Here is a 21,395-nt window from a genome sequence, read left to right on the forward strand (position 1 = left end):
GAGCAGAGGGGGACAGTCCCTCTGCGGGCGGTCCAGAGCAGAGGGGGACAGTCCCTCTGCGGGCGGTCCAGAGCAGAGGGGGACAGTCCCTCTGCGGGCGGTCCAGAGCAGAGGGGGACAGTCCCTCTGCGGGCGGTCCAGAGCAGAGGGGGACAGTCCCTCTGCGGGCGGTCCAGAGCGAGCCGATGCGTCTCCAGTGTAAAGGGACTGTGGTGATTACAGACTTTATTGGGAAGAGGCCTGCCCCCGCCCCTCCCTCCTCGTCCTCCTCCTCCCTCCTGACGGCACTTGTGTTTGGGGATGTGAGGTGGGGTGTGAGCGGTGTGCGGGTGGTGCTGGGTGGTGCTGGGTGTTACGTGCCCAGGCGCAGGCAGGCTACGCCCTCGCCCTCCTGGCTCAGGTCTCTGTCCCTGTCGACCCGCTCCAGCGTCCGGTGTGGGTGGGGGCTCCGCACTGACATGGTGGCCTGGCCGAGGGTGCGGCCCGGGTGGGGTGAGGGGGGGCGGTACCTGTTGCTGACACTGTGGGGGTCCGGGGAGAGAGAGGGGGGTGAGGAGGAGCCGGGCCGAGCCTCCTCCTCTTCTTCCTCCTCGGGGGGGCTGTCCAGGTCCGACTCCCCCTCCTCCCCCTCCTCCTCCTCTTCCTCCAGGGTGAGTTCAAACTGGAATTTGTCCCCGACCACTCCCCCTGAGGGGGCAGCCCCCCCAGCGCCCGGCCCCCCCTCGGCGTGGCACGCCTCGGGGCTGCGGGGGGAGGGGCTGCGGGGGATCATGCTCTGGTACCACTCCCTGTTGTCCTCCAGCATGTCCAGGATGTCCTGGGCGTCAGGGTGCACCAGGTCTGCCCACGCCTCCCATAGAGGGTGGACGATGTAGTCAATGAACCCCACCTAACGACAAAAACAACAACAATCAGGAGAGAAGGTTGAAATGAAAACTAATTTCAAAAGCGACTGGGATGACAGCAGCAGAGACTGTGAGCAGCACGTGACATGTATATACTCCCTATACTGAAAGAGAGGGAAAGAGTCGGCTAACTTTGATTGGTTCTCTGAAAAAGAGGGAAAATGTTCATAACTCAAATCAGTGTTGCCAACTTGGCGACTTTGTCGCTATTTTTAACTACTTTTCAGAGCCGCCCTGGTGGCTTTGTTTCTGAAAAGCGACAAGTGACAAATGCTGATTCGCCCAACTTGCTTGTACACAGTGCAGCCCTCCTCCCTCCACTGCGAGTGGGGACTGTAGGTTATACATTCATATGCAAATTATCATATGTCGTCTACCGCCGACTTCTAGCAATTTTTTGAGCGAGCTAACAGCACTAATAGCTCCTTTAAGTTGGGAACACTGACTCAACTAGGTTGGTGGGTGGCATTAGGTCTTCCCGACATAACTTGCACATCAACTTTAATAACAATAATAATAATGACAATACTACTACTACTGGTCAATAAGACCTATCTGCTACAAAATAATGTTCTGCCTAATATGCAAGTGTGAAGAAAGGAGGTTGCACACTCATAGCCACGATAATATATTCTTTTAACGAGATTGTCAGAAACCCTCCAGGCTCCTGTGTGTTCCCCCCTCAGGTCCCAGTGTGTCAGCAGCAGCAGCAGGTAGTACTGTACCTGGTTCTTCTCTATGGAGGCGTTGTCTTTGTCACACATGGGGCTGATCTCCATGCCCTTGTCCCTCTCTCTGTCTCCCTGGGTGTAGAACTCCACCATGATGCGGTCGGTCCACTGCCGGTAAAGCTCCAGAGGTTTGGTGGGGTTGCTCAGGTCGGCACAGTGCACCATGTTCTGCAGGACCTGGACCACAACATGTATAACGATGATACTGTCAGAGTGGCCAATACTCAAGTTCCCCAATTAGTTTTGTTACTGTGACGTCTTCTTCCTCTGAGTTTCTGTTGATGTAGTTTGAGTGTCTGTTTTCAGTCATGGTGGCTATCACTGCTCATGCTAACTACCCACTGCTTCTTCTTCTGTTTGTTCTGAATGAACCAGAAATGCAAACTGTAAAACAGCAAAACAATACTGAAAACAAATAATCTTGAAGTAAAGAAAGTGCAGAAATGTTACAAAACACATTCATCAAACAGATCTGCATGAATCAAGGGGAAATAAGGAAATCTAATACATGTGACTACAGTTTCACTTGTTTAGTGATTAACAGCTGAAGGCAGTTTTCCTTCGCTCTGTCCTGATTCTGCCAGTAACGTTACAATCTTTATGTAGAAGACTTCAGTTGTATACAGATGTAACAGCCACAATGTCTCCAGCAGGTGGCAGCACTTTGACATGCTAAATGCTGTATGTTCCATAAAGGGGAACAGGCTGCTCCCAGAAAGACAGGAAGTCATTTGTCTGTTTTGGTCATTTTTGAGTATATTGGAATTTAAAAAAAAAGTTTACAGCACTATGATATCAGATTATGTTGGAATATGTATTGATAACTATTAATTGTGAAGGATATTTAGATTTTTACATGTAGATTGACATGTACAATCTACTGTCCGCACGTTTTGCACTGTACTGTATGTGAAGTCCTGTAGTCTACTACCATGTCTGTCAGTATGTACTGTACTACTGTCTACAGTCTGTTGTGTGCTGTGTGTACTATGTTAGCTGTCAGTAAGTCTGCATCAGTCTAATCAAGGCTACTCCTTGTCTATTTATTGGATTTGTCAGTTAAAGTGATTCTGATCATTTATTGATCACGTATATTAGGACTGCACACTATTTAGTAGATAGCATGTAGGTATGATTACTGCACACTGTTTCGAAGACAGCATGTACTGTGGTTAAGACTACTATACAACTTAGTATGTAGTATGAATACTATATTACTAATACTGTATATTAACTGTATACTATTTAGTAACTACCGGTATTTAGTATGTATTTAATTTGCCTGTCGTCTGTAAAGTGGTGTGTAGATATGACTGCGGCACACTGCTCACTAGGTTTATTCTGACTTCCCATCAGTCTCAGGCCTGCAGGCCAGCAGGGGGCGCTCTAACCTGGATGCGGTCAGAGTAGTTGTCCAGCAGCAGGACTCCCAGACTGGTCACCTTCTTGGTCTCCACCATGGTCTTCATGTCCGCCAGGAAGTTCATGTGTTTGGACATGTCAGTGGCCAGCACCTAGCAGGGACAACAACACACACGTGTATCGTCAGCAGTCAAGCTGGGTTAACGAGATGGCGAGTCATGGCTGCTTTATGCTTTTTGCCCATGTGCAAACTGAGGTGTGTTTACGAGTCATGGCTGCTTTATGCTTTCTGCCCATGTGCAAACTGAGGTGTGTTTACGCAACTGCTGTGTTGTCACAACTTTGTGTGCGATTCCCAAATGCATGCCCAGTCATTATGAGCAGAGTTAGATCTTTTTGACCATGTGCCCTCTATCACAACTGTTTCCATGTGAAGCATGAACCAGCTGCTAGCTAGAACGGGGTACGGTGGGGCAGTCGGTAGCGCTGTCGCCTCACAGTTAGAAGGTCCTGAGTTCGATTCTCGCCTGGGACACTGTGAGCGCTGTGGTTGTGTTCCCCCCCATATCTTCAGTGCCTACTGCCCAGGTGTGTTATCTCGTCGTAAGGGCCTTTCTGTCTGTGTGGAGTTTGCATGTTCTCCCCGTGCTCCCCCCAGGGGGTTCCTCCGTATATATAACCCCCCCACTAAAAACATGCAGAAGATCAGATCGTCATCGTCATCCGACCAGTGACGACAACATCCGAAGTTGGTCCCCGGGCGCTGTACGAGAAAGCGACCACTGCTCCTGGCCTGCCCCTCGGAGGAAAGGACATGCCTACATGGGTTAAATGCAGAGGACACTTTTCACCGGCCACCGTCAGCATGAGTGTGTTGTGGCCGCATGCATGTGTTGTGGTGTTCGTGTGACAATAAAAGACGGGCTTGTCCGTTACGAGAGTTTTGAAAAGTGACTTAGTGGCTAGAAAAAGCCAACTGATGGTCAGGAGTTTGATCCTGGCAACAGCCAGTGTGTCCATCAACAGCTCTGAAATGTCTGCGCTGCTAACCATACTGAACTGTGAGCTAAATATAAACTGCTAACCATACTGAACTGTGAGCTAAATATAAACTGCTAACCATACTGAACTGTGAGCTAAATATAAACTGCTAACCATACTGAACTGTGAGCTAAATATAAACTGCTAACCATACTGAACTGTGAGCTAAATATAAACTGCTAACCATACTGAACTGTGAGCTAAATATAAACTGCTAACCATACTGAACTGTGAGCTAAATATACATGGAAAAACATGCTGTAATGTCACACTAGTAGAGAAAGAATCTGTGTGTCATCTTTCACCATGTCGATGACCATCTTGCGGAGTGAGTCCCTCTGCTTCTTGCCGAGGTTCTGGAAGATGTCACAGTTGTCCTCCTGCAGCAGCTTGAAGCCCACGGCCAGGTGGTGGTTCTCCAGCACCGAGGCGTCGTTGTACATCAGAGCCAGCTCTGAACCTGGACAGAGGCAGGTGAAGACGGGCAGGTTTGGAACTGTACTAATCAACAAACTGTTTGTTATCATATAAACCGCTTGTTTATATTATCACATCTCACGGAAATCTCCACGGAGCACACGCTAGTTTCAGGATTGGTTACAGAGTCTGAAATCGCTTAATGCAGGTTTTTAATGTGTTCTAAAATATGTTGAAATGTTCTAAACTATTTTAGTGTTTGAAAGTGTTCTAAAGTTTAAATGTTCTAATGTGTTCTAAGGTGTTCCAAAGTGTCTTCCTTGTTCTCTCTCAGTCAAACTCAATGCATCTGTCCCCAGCTGTCTGATGGAGGAACCTTACTGGTGTTGATGAGGAACTGGTTGGTGACTCCTGGATGGTCGACGTCATGGATGGCACTGGCGAACAGAGCGGCCATGATCTCCAGGTCTGTGAAGACGGCCTGGAGGACAGAGAACAGCCTCATTCAGCGCAGGACACTGGAACCTTGAACACAACTCTTTTGTGTCTTCATTCATTCATTCGTTCATTCATTCAAACGGACTGTTCCACTCGTACCTCCAGAGCGGGGGTGGAGAGCAGCACATGGGTGGACTGCACCACGTCGGCAGCGTGGATGTTGTTGTGGTAGGCCACGTCGGCGTGGTAGTGATCCTCCAGAGTCATCATGAAGGTGATGAAGGTCTCTGCGGGGATCTGAAAGGACTTCAGAAGGTCCCGCTCCTGAGGGGGGGGTGTCATTGTTTGAATCAGTCTGTCATATTCTAATAGTCTTTTCTATTGTAAACACTATGTTGGCAGCGACAACTTCACATTTTGAATACAATAGTGAGCGCAGCTGTTTAATGAATAAATTAGAGCACTTTTTTAAAACAAGTCTCTAGTAATTCCACAAATGTCTCAACATTAAAGGAACACTTTGTATCATTATAGAAATCAGTAGTATATCCGAAAAGTGTAAACAGTTTTGCAGGGATGCATTTAGTTTGACAGTTATTTAGAGATGATTTGAGGTAAGTTATGGACCAGTGATGTAATTCATGCACAAATGACACACATCAAGATTCAATATTTCAACATGATTACCAGCCGCATAAGGTGCTTATGTGCTTGTGAGAGATATTGTCCTCCTCCTTTCTCTGCCCTGTAGTTGAGTGAAGGAGGTTCTAGATGTTCCTCCTACCTGGAATATGGAGTACATGACCACCGTCAGCGGCCGGTTCCCAGAGTATTCTGCTATCTTGAATATATCCAGACCCCAACGATTAATCTCATCAACCTCCTGTAGGAATGAGACAAGACGTCTATGAGACACGGTGTGTGTGTGTGTGTGTGTGTGTGTGTGAGTGTGAGAGTGAATGTGTGTGTGTGTGAATGTGTGTGTGTGTGTGTGTGTGTGTGTGTGTGTGCTTGTGTGTGTGTGTGTGTGTGTGTGTGTGTGTGTGTGAGAGTGAATGTGTGTGTGTGTGTGTGTGTGTGTGTGTGTGTGCATGTGTGCTTGTGTGTGTGTGTGTGTGTGTGTGTGTGTGTGTGTGAGTGTGAATGTGTGTGTGTGTGTGTGTGTGTGTGTGTGTGTGTGTGTGTGTGTGTGAATGTGTGTGTGAATGTGTGTGTGTGTGTGTGTGTGTGTGTGTGTGTGTGTGTGTGTGTGAGTGAGTGTGAGAGTGAATGTGTGTGTGTGTGTGTGTGTGTGTGTGTGTGTGTGTGTGTGTGTGTGTGTGTGTGTGTGCGTGCGTGTGTGTGGGCAGCACCTTGCCCAGCAGGTTCTCATGCTGGGTTCTGACTCCGAAGCGGGGGATGCAGGGTGCCAGGCTGGGGCCGTGGGTCGCTTTCTTCACTCCATCGATCTCACACATCGGCCTCTTCTTCTTCTCCCTCTCCTTAGGAGGCGGGGACATGATCTCCACATCATGCTGCTTCTCTGCAACACACACGCACGCACGCACGCACGCACACACACACACACACACACACACACACACACACACACACACACACACACACACACACACACACACACACACACACACACACACACACAGTTAAGGTCTGATCATCCCTGTAGTGGGTGTTGCTTGTGGTCTCTTATCCAGATTGTATCTAGATTTGATTGAACCTGGTTACTTTGTCTCCAGTGACATTTTTGTGGCCAACCCAGAAGTTAGCATGGTGCTCGCTTCCCTCGTCTTGAAGTCAATGGGATTTTTGAATGGGGATTTTGGTTAGATGCCTAAAATAAGACCTGTGGTGAACAAACGTTTATGATGACTCAACATGTCGCCTGTCCCACAGCAGACACAGAGAGTGCGTGTGCGTGTGCGTGTGCATGTGCATGTGTGTGTGTGCATGTGCGTGCATCTGTTGTTAACTCACCTAGGAAGGTGTTGGAGATGTACTCTGACACCTGGTTCCCTGAGCGGCTGGTCTCTGACAGCTGGGTCAGCTCCCGGTTCAGCATCCTCTTAAACTGAGGGACACAAAGCACAAACATGCTTATTAGCCCTGGGGTGCCTTTAACTCATTGAGTGCCAATGACGACTTTAGTCGTCAATTCAAATAGTGACGTAGAGTGCCAAAGACGACTAAAGTCGTCAATTGCGTTTTTTGACGGGGGGATGTCGATCTAAGCCTCTTACATCGCCTCTTACAATATGGGAGCTATTGAATGTGTCTAACCTATTTTACAGAACCCTTAGGTGACGACAGTGCTCTCCAGATTACAGAAAGGCAAGGAAAAAACAAAGAAGAAGTCGTTGGGGAAACGGAAATCGCATCGCATCCGTATGCATCAAGCATAACGTTACTGTAGCTGTGCCTGCAGCAGCCAATCTGCTGCCACAATTGAGCCGCTCCGTGTCCGTTGCGACATCACATCCGCATGATCAGCCGTGGAGTTGTTATTATTCTCAACTGGAAGCATGGTTGCCGGTGACAAACACACGCGGAACGCTGTAAAAAAGCTGGATGTCGCGCACCCTTCACTGTGCACAGCAAACTCAGCAGAGAGCCACCAGAGACACTCCCATACGGAGGAGGAGTGTGCAGTTGAGGCGGGGGGGGGGGGGGGGGCACGCAGAGCAGCACAACACCCAGACAGACCCAGACAGCAGGACAGGATTGGCAAACGCAAGCCAGAATATCCGATGCCCACCAGCAGCAAATCAAGACCAGCAAGAAGCTGCAACCAGCAGCGCACGCAGGGGCCAGCGCTGCTGGTTGCATCTAAAAAATATTATTCTGCCAAACAAAATTCCCTGGCCTTCACTGTTTTATTGAAGGAAATTATTTTTGAGGTGTGACTACATTAGAAAATATTAGCTTCAGAGTCAGTGATGTGCTTGAAATGTTTAATTTCACAAAAGGCTCATTATCTCAGCTTCTTGAAAAAAATTGCTGTTTTTGGTTAAATCAAGCTATCTTCTCCGGCTCATAACTAAAGAACGGAAAATGGGATCAATAAACTTTTTTTTGCAGATGATAGAAGAGAGTCTCATCGTTCTTTGTGCGTGTTCAGTGTTTACATAGTAATATCACACAATATTCTGTGGGCCTCGAGAAATCACTGAAAACGCTCTGAAACTCTGGCACTGGGAGCATCCGTTCTCCAAAAGTGGCTGGCACTCAATGAGTTAAACATCTTAACATACATTTATACTAGATTAAAGGCGCCATGTGTAGCATTTTTAAACCTCAACATATCCGTGTCAAATTAACTGTGATATCTTGGTATAATAAACAAACATCCATGGTGGAGACGATTTCTATTGATTCTATTGATTACGACTTACGAGCAAAGTACCCCGGGTTAAATAGGCACAAAGCACTACAACTGCGTCTTTTGCTTGGCCATGCCCAGAAATGATGGTGATGTCCAGATGGTTTTCAGGACTATACAACCTGCCTATGAGCGTCCCCGGCTCATAACCCACTGCCACGCCATTTTTCCAATCCGACCCGGGGTGTTGGCGTGAGGTGTTTTCCAGGATTTTCCAGGATCTTCCAGGCAGTTCCAGGACTTGATGACGTGCCCACAACCTCCCCCCGGATCATAACCTCGCCATGCACATTTTCAGCCTAATCTGACCTGGGGTGTTTTTAAACGTAAACTGCCCACATTTTATTTGGGCTGAATAAGGAGAAAACAGAAGGTTTGGCTTCATGTTTCCTGTGATGGATTCTCTCTCTCTCTTCTCTCTCTCTCTCTCGCTCTGTGGAAGTTTGATTTTTCATACCGGACAAGAATGAAGGAAAATGAGCGCTGATATCTGCTGCTAGCTGACTGATATCAGCTGCTATCTGACTGATATCTGCTGCTATCTGACTGATATCTGCTGCTAGCTGACTGATATCTGCTGCTAGCTGACTGATATCTGCTGCTATCTGACTGATATCTGCTGTTAGCTGACTGATATCAGCTGCTAGCTGACTGATAGCAGCTGCTATCTGACTGATAGCAGCTGCTATCTGACTGATATCAGCTGCTATCTGACTGATATCAGCTGCTAGCTGACTGATATCTGCTGCTAGCTGACTGATATCAGCTGCTAGCTGACTGATATCTGCTGCTAGCTGACTGATATCAGCTGCTAGCTGACTGATATCTGCTGCTATCTGACTGATATCTGCTGCTATCTGACTGATATCTGCTGCTATCTGACTGATATCAGCTGCTAGCTGACTGATATCTGCTGCTATCTGACTGATATCAGCTGCTAGCTGACTGATATCTGCTGCTATCTGACTGCTATCTGCTGCTAGCTGACTGATATATGCTGCTATCTGACTGATATCAGCTGCTATCTGACTGATATCTGCTGCTAGCTGACTGATATCTGCTGCTAGCTGACTGATATCAGCTGCTAGCTGACTGATATCTGCTGCTAGCTGACTGATATCAGCTGCTAGCTGACTGATATCTGCTGCTAGCTGACTGATATCAGCTGCTAGCTGACTGATATCTGCTGCTAGCTGACTGATATCAGCTGCTAGCTGACTGATATCTGCTGCTAGCTGACTGATATCAGCTGCTAGCTGACTGATATCTGCTGCTAGCTGACTGATATCAGCTGCTAGCTGACTGATATCTGCTGCTATCTGACTGATATCTGCTGCTAGCTGACTGATATCTGCTGCTAGCTGACTGATATCTGCTGCTATCTGACTGATATCAGCTGCTAGCTGACTGATATCTGCTGCTAGCTGACTGATATCAGCTGCTAGCTGACTGATATCTGCTGCTAGCTGACTGATATCAGCTGCTAGCTGACTGATATCTGCTGCTAGCTGACTGATATCAGCTGCTAGCTGACTGATATCAGCTGCTATCTGACTGATATCTGGGCTTCACTGTGTGTGTTCATCAGACAGGCAGAGAAACATAGATAAGAGAAAACCTGCATCAGCCGCACCAATTTATTGGAAAAAGCTTTGGGATTCAACACATTAACATTGCTTCTCATGGTCAGAAAAAGTCGCCAGATTTGTTGCTAGTCACTTCTGAGAAATAAAGTCACCAGGGCGGTCTGAAAACTAGCTAAATATGTCGGCAAGTTGGCAACACGGACTCACGGACTCGCAACGTATAATGTTGGCTTCACTCTCTCTCAGAGCGCAGCCAGTCACAGACAGGCAGGTAGAAAGCAAGCGGAGCTCTTCAGCATTCAGTCCCATGCAGCGTCTGCTCAATAGATCGCTCCAGCAGCCAGGTCAGATGGCTCACCTGTAGGAGTCTCCCACAAAGAGCATCCCATACAGCCCACGCAGGGCAGGTGGCTCCATCCACACATACTGACTTCAGATGAGGACCAGCTGCTCACTAACAGCTTCTCTGTTCAGTCAGAAGGACAGGCGAGAAGAAGGGAGCTCCATTGGATATATGTATTAAAAAAAAAGTTGCCGGTGTCCCATACACTGTCCCGGAGGTGGGGTGGGTAGGGAGAGGCAGGGTGGGTAGGGAGAGGCAGGGTGGGTAGGGAGAGGCAGGGTGGGGTGGGTAGGGAGAGGCAGGGTGGGGTGGTTAGGGAGAGGCAGGGTGGGGATGTGCTCGAACATCACGGAGAACGGGTGTGACTGCAGCCGCTCGTCCCGCTTAACACATTCACTGCCAGCCGTTTTTTTTTTTACTGTAGGTAGGTTCTGCCAGAGGGTTTTTTTGAGGATTCTGGCTCATCTTTCAAGACCCGAGGATTCTTTTCTGCTAAGATTTTGTGAACACACAATATCTCAAAAGAACTAATAGAATGTGTGCTTTCTCTGTCTAAAAGAGTTAGTTTGTAGAGTTAGTAGTTATGTAAGCATTAGCAGTTGAATACAGCATGGTTTCAGCGTCAGAAAAATTATTCTGAGATAAACGGCTTTTTGTGAAATTCGATAGAACAGTCACTTTAACCATTCATTTTTGGCATCAGTAAGACGTCAGACATCTAAACAATAGTTTTGAACAGTAATTTCCTCCATAACAGCAGGAAACCCCCCTCTGCTTCCAACTCCTCCCTCCGTGTGTGTCTTCTTGGCTGCAGCGGCCGTGTCACAAGCTCGTTTCTGCTGCTGTAACCTCGCGTCACCAGTCTCATTGCTTTGCTGCTGCTGTGCCTGTCTGCGCGGCCGCTCTTTGAGGAAGTCTGGATGGACTCGCTCGCTTCTTGGAGTTTTGGTTGAGAGCTTTGATGAAGCTTTTGCGATTCTGGTCATATTTATGCTGCGTGTTTCAAAGTGTGTTCCACCCGTAATCTATTATGCAAATTTGCAATCCCGCACCGCCAGCAATCAGCGCGAAAACGAAAGCGTTTTCGCCCATCCATTTTCATGAGAATGGCTTCCTGACACTGCTTTTTGCTTGCCTTCCTCTAGTCAGGAGAGCACTGTCGCCACTCAGTGGGTCGGTAAAATAGATTATACACATTCAATACCTCCAATTCTGGTATAGGAGACGTAAAAGGGTTAGATCAACGTCCCACCGTCAAAAAAAAAAAAAATTTTTTTTTTACGTTAAAACACGTCATTGGCAGTGAACGGTTGGATTTTGTTTGACGTAAAAACACATCATTGGCAGTGAACGTGTTAAGCTGAAATCACAAATAAATAGACTGGCTCATACTGCAATGAAAGTGATGGGGGTGAGGGAGCACCCCACCCTTCAAATACTCTTTGAGGAAACTGTAATCAGACAAGCTAAGAAGATCATTGCTGACCCCTCTCATGTCTTGTATTCAGAATACGAACTGCTTCCATCTGGCAGGCGTTACAGAGTCCCAATCAAGAACAAAAAAAGACACCTCAACAGATACAAATACTCTTTCATCCCCATATCAGTCAGTCTCCTAAACTCAGGTCATAGGTAATGTATTGTTGATTGTACTGTAAATTATTGATGTTTGCACTTTGGTTGTGTGTTTGCACATGTCGGCACTGTAGCCTGTACTACGAAGCTAGTTTAATGCCTTATCCGAGTAAGTTTGAGTTTAAACCTGGTTTAGCCGTACTACAAAGCAAGTTAACTTTCAATCACCATGGCAACTGACGCTGCAAAGCTAACCTGGTCGCGACCAGGTTAGCTTCAGAGGATAAGATCAAAATCTCAGAGAGACCCATATAATATCGGCTCTCTGGAGTCACTCACCATTCATAAGATCGCCATATGAAAAATAGATTGCAGTCAACTGAGAATAGAACAAGCAAAACATTCGTGGCTCTGTAGGCTACATAATTAAATTAAGCCTACTTACCACTTTATGTCTTAACAGCTCAACGATGCGTGGAGAAATATGATCACTATTAATCACCGCGGCGCATATCATGAACGGACCCTCAAATGGAGTGAGGGTGATATTCTCCTACATGCCAGAAAAGCCTATACATATAATATAGATATTAGTTTAAATATGGGATAGCCCCAATACTAAATATGCAGGCTATTCTTGCATCTTTCAGCTGGAACTGTGTCCTGTAGGCTGTATGCCAATATATGAGCAAAAATAGGCTAGTTTTTATCAATGATAACTATGCCCGCATCGTCTCAATTCAGTTCAGCAGTTTTCTCTTTTATAGTAGGCTATTAGGCTTTATACTAGGCTATTTTATATATGAATTATTCGATCAGTGCAACCACACACATGAGTGATAGAGATCATTATTCATTGAGCATGCGTTTCTAAATCTATGGTCTAAATAGGCTTACAGATTGTGGAAATGTATAGACTGAGATTACACTTTTACATTTGTTGCTGCTGCCTGTATCAATGCAGCTGTATCAGACAGAAATCGCTGATCAAAGTAAATCAAATGACTGATGTGAATACAAGCTGCTGCTTTAGACAGCCCTTCAGCAGACTATCCAACGCGGATTTTCATTCTGACATTAAATCGCGGATACATTAAATATCCGCAAAAATCTCTGATCACACTGTGGCTGCGCTGAATGAGGAAATGGGTGTGGAAATGGGTGTGGGCTTGGATCAACTCAGCTGTTCATAATGTGATTGGCTAGCGCACCTCTTTCGCGTGGACGCGCGCCTGTGCACGAGCGAAAAACGTGCGCGTGCACAGGCAGATCCCAGCTTCAGTTATCGACTACAAAACCAGCGTCGTAGTATCCTTAAACTAGATAGCTTTGATCCTGTTCAGTCAAACCAGATCAAAGGGACTTATCGCGGATCTGTTAAACTAGCTTCGTAGTACAGGGTCCAGGTGTGCTATGCACTATTGTTTTTTGTTGTTGTTTTTGTTATGGCACTGTGTACCTATGTGGCAGCCTGTATGTCCAAGACAAATTTCCCTCGGGACAAATTAAAATAATCTTGAATCTTGAATCTTGAACTATCTCACACACACAGACATAAACAGAGAGGGGGGGTGAGCAAGAGTGTGTGTGTGTGTGTGTGTGTGTGTGTGTGTGTGTGTGTGTGTGAGTGTGTGTGTGTGAGTGAGTGAGTGTGTGTGTGAGAGTGAGGAACCCCCCCCCCCCTCCTCGCTGAGAGTGTGTCTTCTCTGCAGTTGCTGTTTCCCTTCTCTGTCCAATCTGATTCGTCCGGCTTGAGGGGCCGGGTGGAGGAAAGGCATCTGATTGGCTGAGGTGGGAGTGGAGGAGTGTGTGGGGAGGGAGGGAGGAGATGCTGATGCTTAACTCTTTCAATGGAGGGGGGCTCCATTCATGAGTCATGAGAGGCCCCACAGAGGCCCCGTTCACACTGTTTCAGTTCTGATGCGGGCCACATGGTCATGTGACGTACAACAAGCCACCTGTGTGGGCCACATGGTCATGTGACGTACAACAAGCCACCTGTGGTTTGAACGCTCAGATCATAATACGTCAGTGTTGCCATGACAACAAGCAACGACTTCATTCACCTGAGACAGTTGTCATAATGTCAGTTTGTCCGAGCAGCGTGAGCACAGAGGACAGCAAGGCAAACAGACGCCTCAATCCAGTCAACTGGAAGGATCGGAGGGAATCTGAGGGAATCTGACGGAACCTGACGGAACCTGACGGAACCTGAAATGTGTTGAAACAAATACTGGGGTGACGTCTTTTGTTGTTTCTCTTCTCATCTGTCAGTTCATATGGGTATATATACATATGGGATATTCCCATCAAGGCAGGAAATCCTCCATGCTCATTCATAGCCTTGCCTGAGACAGAGGGATTGGTGTTCCTGTGTGTGTGTGTGTGTGTGAGTGTGAGAGAGAGAGAGAGAGAGAGAGAGAGAGAGAGAGAGAGAGAGAGAGAGAGAGAGAGAGAGAGAGAGAGAGAGAGCGTGAACTGAATTTTTTTGGTCATACTATTTTCTTTTCAGAAACTGAAATAAAAAAAATCCACATCAAAATCCACAAATGACAAACAAAAAATTAGAAGACATTTTCCATTTGCCAGTTGTCATTTTCCATTTGCTGTTTTTTTTTCACGCATGGGTCGGGTTGCAGACCTCTAGTCCCACTCAATAGAAGTACTGCTATTTTGCTGGTATTTTACTGAAGTAGAAGTAAAAGTTCTGGTGTAAAAATCTACTGAAATAAAAATGAAAAATGAAAAAAAAACTCTCAAAGTCTCATTTTAAACAAGCACACGAGGCTGAGGATGAGAAGTGACTTTCACTTTCAGTGTTCATTAGCCTAACGACAGAGCCTTCATTCTGAATGATTTCATCATGAATAATATATGAGATCACCATGACGACAGAAGTGAAGAGTGCAAATTCACCGCCTGAAGTGATGTGAATTAATATATTGACTACAACCCTGTGTGTGTGTGTGTGTGTGTGTGTGTGTGTGTGTGTGTGTGTGTGTGTGTGTGTGTGTGTGTGTGTGTGTGTGTGTGTGTGTGTGTGTGTGTGTTACAGGCATCATTCTGTTCTGTGTAACCAATGTTCTTTTTTTATCAAGTCCCCAAACCCCCCTCCCCTCCCCTCCCCTCCCCTCCGTCCAACCAATCTGGCTTCCCACCCGCTGACACGTCCGATTGTGCCTGTACGGACGCCCCGACCAAGCCGGAGGTAACACGGGGGCTCGAACCTACGACCCTCGTGTTTGTACGCAGGGGATCTACCACTGTACTACCCGGATGCCCTCAGATCTGATTGGTTGAGTGAAACCTGAGTGGGCGGGGCCAAAGTCCCATCCTCTCAGTGAGTGTGTATGCAGTGGGGTCAGAAGTGGGGTCTCACTTTGTTGGATGCCATCTCGCTGACGGAGTGTCTGGTCTGCAGCGTCTCCAGCTGGTCCAGACACCAGTCCAGCTCCTCCATCGTCTCCACCGCCAGCTTCTGGTACGGCTCCTCTGGAGGGTCAAACATCACGGCTCAGAACCCAAACTACAGCTAAGTAACTGCTCGACTAGTCAAAACAAAATACACCATCTGGCTATTGCTAACCACTTTTCCTGGACCACGATGGAAAAGGTCATCAGATGTAGAGTTAACTGAAGACTGACACAACCACACAGTGATGTCAGATGTAGAGTTAACTGAAGACTGACACAACCACACAGTGATGTCAGATGTAGAGTTAACTGAAGACTGACACAACCACACAGTGATGTCAGATGTAGAGTTAACTGAAGACTGACACAACCACACAGTGATGTCAGATGGAGAGTTAACTGAAGACTGACACAACCACACAGTGATGTCAGATGTAGAGTTAACTGAAGACTGACACAACCACACAGTGATGTCAGATGTAGAGTTAACTGAAGACTGACACAACCACACAGTGATGTCAGATGTAGAGTTAACTGAAGACTGACACAACCACACAGTGATGTCAGATGGAGAGTTAACTGAAGACTGACACAACCACACAGTGATGTCAGATGTAGAGTTAACTGAAGACTGACCTGCTGGACATGGTTTACACATGGATGGCTGGCTACTGCCTGACGACCGCCTGGAACCAACAACAGACAGGCTGTTTAGTGGGATATCAAGAAAACAGCCAGCAAGTCAGTCAGTCAGTCAGTCAGCCAGTCAGTCAGTCAGCCAGCCAGCCAGCCAGTCAGTCAGTCAGTCAGCCAGCCAGCCAGTCAGTCAGTCAGCCAGCCAGCCAGCCAGTCAGCCAGCCAGCCAGTCAGTCAGTCAGTCAGTCAGTCATTCAGTCAGCCAGCCAGCCAGCCAGCCAGTCAGTCAGTCAGTCAGTCAGTCAGTCAGTCAGTCAGTCATTCAGTCAGTCAGTCAGTCAGTCAGTCAGCCAGCCAGTCAGTCAGTCAGTCAGTCAGTCAGTCAGTCCATTTAGTTTGTTCTCACTTGTTGCCTAAACGATCTTGCTGGTGCGTCAAAACAGCAAAGTTAGTCCTCACTGTTCGTAGACTGGCAAGCACCTAGAGAGAGGGGGGGGGGGGGAGAGAGAGATAGAGACATGGGCGATGGACATTAGAGTGATACTGGAGGCATGGGTGTAATGTTATTTTCCTGCCCCAATACAGAACGTTGTGTAAGGACAGGTGAAGGTGTGACTCACCTGTGCGAACGGAGTTACTATCATGTCTTCTCCATGCCTGCAAAGACCACAGACAAACACAGATGCCCGGTGAAAAAAAGACCTGAGCAGCTGTGAGACAGACCACCTCTGGAAGAACCAAACCCTCTTTGTTGATAAGTATAAGATTATATATTATTATATATTATTATTATAGTATATATATTATATATAAGATTGTATTGATGACATGGGAATACTCCAGTAGGCTGAAATGATGACTACTGAGAAATACATGGGAGGATATCAAATACACTGGATACAGGAAGAGGAGAGGAGACAGAGTTTTAGGTCTACAAACATTTCCCAATGGCAGAGATAATCTCATTGGTTGAATTAACCCTAATTACGGCTAAACTGATGTTGCAGTGAAACAGACATGAGGTAAGAGATGAGGAAGTTCATATATTATGAAGCCTAGCATACTAACAGGAAAATACAACCTACCATACTAAGTTATTTAGATTAGCTAGTTAGCCTAGCTGACCTTCAGGTTCAAACTAGCCATACTAGCCTACAGCTATCTAAGCTAGTTAGCTAGTGGATGACCTTCAACATAATGAATGAATGAGAAAAAGACGAGTTCATTTGCACACAAAAAACAGTTAAAAGCCATTCTTACAACAACAAAACCTGGAGTACAAAAAAGTGATTTATGTGAAAATGATATGATTTAGAAATAAAAATATTATAAAAATATAATAAATATGATATAAATGCATAAATATATAATCAGCCATTCAAGGTTGCTAATTAGCTAACTTGGCGCAAAAAATAAAATGAAATAAAAAAATAAAATGTTCTTTGGCTCCACCCTCTGAGGTTGAACTCAACCATTGAGCAGCTCTGGTTCTGAGAAAAGTGAACAGAACTAAAACTCTAAGAACAGGAACACTTGTTCATGCGTTCAGAACTGAGCCGACTGTTAGAAAATCAAGTGTAGCTCTGTGGAGGATCAGGATCACAACATGCACTCAGTAACCACTCAGGCCTCAGGTGGCTCCATGCAGCGGGACAGAGAGAGAGCAGGTCAGAGGTCAGCCTGCACGTCCTGTGGGTTATCAGGCCTCAGGTGGCTCCATGCAGCGGGACAGAGAGAGAGCAGGTCAGAGGTCAGCCTGCACGTCCTGTGGGTCGTGATGCCAGCAAACATTTTGACGTTGATAAGACGGTGTAGGTGCTGTGCGATAGATGATGTCACAACATCACACATTATGATTGGCTGTACGTCTGAGAACAGCCGTTAGGATTAGCGTGAGCGAGCAGCGTCCAAAACAGTGACGTTAGCTAGATAGCAATTTGTCAGCGTCTATTTTGTGTTTTTCTCTATTAACCTTTCAGGGGGGTCTCACTGAGAGCAGTGCTCTCTTTATCAGCAGTGCCCTGAGGCCCAAAAAGACTAACCTGACGCTGCCAGATGGACGGTTTAGCTCCACATTACGTTTCACTAAACCAGTCGATCTGGGAATGCAGTAACCCGACCCGCTGACGGAGGCGGGCACTTTTTGCAAGCTACTTGGCAGGTGATTGGATGACCCATCTGTCTATCACCGCTGGTGCGTGTTAACTTCAACCAATCAGATCGCCATGCCTCTGACGTCAGGTTTGCGACCGGTAGTCTATCATTGATTGAGTCCTCACCGTCCTCATCGTCGTAAAGTCTCCTTCGAAGCATGACGTTAGATTATAACGAACTAGTTGTGTGGCTTAGCCTTCCCAAATGTTGAGGGTCGTTTTTTAGAATATAATACATAGAATTGGGAACGTTACATTCAATTTAATTCAGACTGCCTGTCACTTCCGCGGCGGCAGCCATGTTGACGAGTGAAAAGAACTACAAAGACCATGTACCCACTACTTGCCCAGACGAGCCTAAGCCCGCCTAAGGCTGCCGCTGATTCGTCGAGCCGGCATGGTTCAGCCAATCATCTTAACTGCCTGTGCATGACAAGATGGATTACGTCGAGAGAATCTCTTTTGATCTCGCGAGGTTATCCATCTTGCAAGCAAGGTTACAAAAAGACTGTTTCCCCTCCACTTACATGTACATGGGGAAAACGCAGCTGTAAAAATCGTTGGGGGAGGGGGGGAATTCTGGGTATCACTCAAAGTCAAAAACAACTCTTAATTATCAAGTTTTAAACACTGGGTACATCTTTCTTCAGAAGTCACCAAGAGCCTAGTCTCGGCTCCCAGACGTTTGGTGAGCTGCGCCAACAAACGTCTGGGAATTTCACTGTCAGAAACTGTCTGTCAGAGCCCGGCGAGAACGGCCGGCAGCAGACACGCCTACATTTATTATTAGAATTTTATTTGGTAGCGGCAATGCCATTTATCATAGTTCCAATATAGAGCAAGACACCGATGTGCTGCAAAGAGAGTTTATACCTGTTGTTTATTTTACAATAATTTTTCCTACCCGGAAGTGGTCCGCTTGCTACTGTGAGTCATCAGCAGGCTCTGTAACGTAGCCTCGGGAGTCGGGTTTATCGCTGGGGGAAAGACCTCTAGCCGCCGGGGCCGGATGAAACACGTCCTATTAACAGGTTATGTTTGTTTCTAAGTGATTAATATGTTTCTCCGCAAACGCGGCGATGTTTTGCGAGACACTGGTTCTGCATGAGCGTCACTGCCCCCAGAAAGCAGGCCCGCCCACAACACTCATGATTGGTTCTCCGATGCAAGGCTTCCAACAGCGCCACCTAACGTTATGCAAAGATTTAAATAGTAATATTCTCAGTCTTACAGGAGTGAAACGGATTAAGACTGAGGGCTGAGTCTACCAAGAGCCATATAAATCTGTATTTTCTGGAGCTCCAGGAATGCGCATCTAGGCCACGGGAGCGTTCAGTGCCTAGTCAATGCTACTTCCTTGTTACATTTATCAATGCAAAACACTTTCCAATGGTGTTTTAATTCATTTTCATCATACCATATTATCATATTCTGATTTTTTTTGTGCTTGTTTGGTTAACGTTGAGCTTGGCTTTTTCACGCACGTCGCTGTTTGTAAAATGCTTGCTGGGACCGTTTGTTTTTTTCCCCAAAAAATTCAGTGGTAATGGTTTTGGGGGGTGAGTGTTCAGGTTGTGTTGTTCAGGCAGTGGTCAGGAACAGCTGTGCCGGGGGGGGGGGGGGGGTGGAGGTGTTGGAGGGGGGTTATGGATCCTGAAAGGTGGCACCATAGACTGTATAAAATATGGACGTCATGACCTCTGCTCAAAAGGTGAAGCCAAACCATCTCGATCACCCCTTGTGGCCGGTCCCATGTATAGGTCATAAGTCCCGCCACCTCCATGTTAGCGGACGGGGACATGAGAAAAATAAATAAAACATTTCAAAGTACACATCAAATTTTCCCCAAATATGTTTTTTTTGTCATTTTATAATTCTTATCATGCTGATGTATGTTAAAGTGCAAATTTTTCTGATAAGTTTGTTTTTAATTAGTTATTTGACATGATAAAAAGTCATGATTGACAGCTGTGACAGCCACTCTCAAACTTTCCGCCAGATGGTGGGAGGGATGAGGGGGCTCTGCCCGACGCTACTGTGCAGACTCGGGTTCCAAATGGCGTGACAAACAAGATGGCAGCTCGTGGAAACAAGACATTTTGGCTTCACTTTTGCAAAGCGGTAGGAAGCGTCGATATTATTATACAGTCAGTCAATGGGTGGCACGGCCCAAAGAGATAGAAAGAGAAAACACAGCAGTCTTCACACGTTTGTCTCACCGAGGCAGCCAACTGACTTCCCAATGCTTCAATCCCTCCTCCCTTTGAGAGAACAAAGGAGCGACAGTGTATATGATACACGATAATGTAGCTTGGTCAGTCTGGCTTCAAACAGACCTGCTGCAGAGGAACTGGATGAAAAGCTAGCTTTGATCCAAGAGCGTGGCTTCAAATCTAGCTTCTGTTCAATTGGAAGTTTAGAGGAATAGAAAATTATAAAAATCAATCAATCAATAAATAAATAGATGGACCTGAAAGTGGCTTCAGCCCAGAGCCCAGTCCTTTAGTGTTTACACTGGCAAAATGTCTCTTCTACTCAAGCTCTCTTTAAAGCCAGATGCCCAAAACATATTGTTAATGAGTTGTACTACTTAGAGCCCCAGATAGGCTTAAAGGAAACATTGAAAATAACCTGCAGTGTTTCCCCAGTCGCGTGTAAATTGCAGCAGTGTGGGTTGTAGCTCTCCAACTGTTCATAATATGATTCCAAAATGACAGATCCATACTGAGTATAGATGAATTCTCATTTGAAATGTCTCATTTTCTTTAGCAGCAGTGGCAATGAGCTTTGTTTTGTTATGGAAGCTCACTGCTGAAGAATGATGAAAGCGGGGAAACACTGAAGTGAAGGGATTCGTCGATCTCTCCAGCGCCTGGAGTGGATCCACTGAAGCCCCCTCAGTACAGAATCATCTGTTGTAGACATGCTGCATTTTAAACATCAATATACTGTATCACTGTCAAATGTATAGTGATACCTTGGTATGATTATTGTAAACAAACAAGACCATGGTGGGGAAGTTTTTCAGACAAACAGTTCTATTACATCATTCTGTGAAAGAAGAAAGTGAATCGCGACTGACCAACTTTCAAAAGTAAAAAAAGAAAAAAGAAGAAGAGACACACACACACACACACACACACACACACACACATTTAATATATTTATTTATGTTCACATTTTACAAGAGAAATTCTTGAACACAAATAGTGGTAGATGCACATACAAGCTCAGAATCTCATTGACATGTCTGATCTGTCTATGGATACAGGAAGCAGCGTCTCCTCCATATGTGGCGGCTGCCTATTATCACAGATATCGAGCAGAATTTTGCTAATACTTTAGCTTTTGGCTTTGGAATTCCTGCCATCTGCAAACCCCTTACAACTAGTCTGTGGACGTTGCCAAGGCTTCCAAA

At 46.2% G+C, this 21,395-nt stretch overlaps 1 protein-coding gene across 3 annotated transcripts in view; it reads right to left on the reverse strand.

Annotated features, from left to right (window-relative positions):
• Nucleotides 1-352: 352 nt before the first annotated feature.
• The window catches only part of LOC310786586 (3',5'-cyclic-AMP phosphodiesterase 4C-like), a gene marked incomplete at its 3' end in the record, with an annotated part of 22,287 nt that continues 1,244 nt past the window's right edge, over nucleotides 353-21,395 (reverse strand). Inside the window, exons 2-15 of one of the 3 annotated variants that reach the window (XM_083647815.1) lie at nucleotides 20,197-20,238; nucleotides 16,445-16,481; nucleotides 16,231-16,304; nucleotides 15,825-15,874; nucleotides 15,154-15,266; nucleotides 6,869-6,962; nucleotides 6,247-6,416; nucleotides 5,679-5,777; nucleotides 5,054-5,218; nucleotides 4,838-4,937; nucleotides 4,345-4,499; nucleotides 3,028-3,150; nucleotides 1,631-1,813; nucleotides 353-889 (exon numbers count right to left, since the gene is read on the reverse strand). In XM_083647815.1, the coding sequence (XP_083503941.1) occupies nucleotides 353-889; nucleotides 1,631-1,813; nucleotides 3,028-3,150; nucleotides 4,345-4,499; nucleotides 4,838-4,937; nucleotides 5,054-5,218; nucleotides 5,679-5,777; nucleotides 6,247-6,416; nucleotides 6,869-6,962; nucleotides 15,154-15,266; nucleotides 15,825-15,874; nucleotides 16,231-16,304; nucleotides 16,445-16,481; nucleotides 20,197-20,238 (1,942 nt within the window). Of the gene's footprint in view, nucleotides 890-1,630; nucleotides 1,814-3,027; nucleotides 3,151-4,344; nucleotides 4,500-4,837; nucleotides 4,938-5,053; nucleotides 5,219-5,678; nucleotides 5,778-6,246; nucleotides 6,417-6,868; nucleotides 6,963-15,153; nucleotides 15,267-15,824; nucleotides 15,875-16,230; nucleotides 16,305-16,444; nucleotides 16,527-20,196; nucleotides 20,239-21,395 lie in introns of all 3 variants that reach the window. The other 2 variants (XM_083647816.1, XM_083647814.1) reach the window with 2 other exon arrangements.

The sequence above is a fragment of the Poromitra crassiceps genome, assembly GCF_964638095.1.
Source record: "Poromitra crassiceps genome assembly, chromosome: 12".
Taxonomy (NCBI): Eukaryota; Metazoa; Chordata; class Actinopteri; order Beryciformes; family Melamphaidae; genus Poromitra; species Poromitra crassiceps.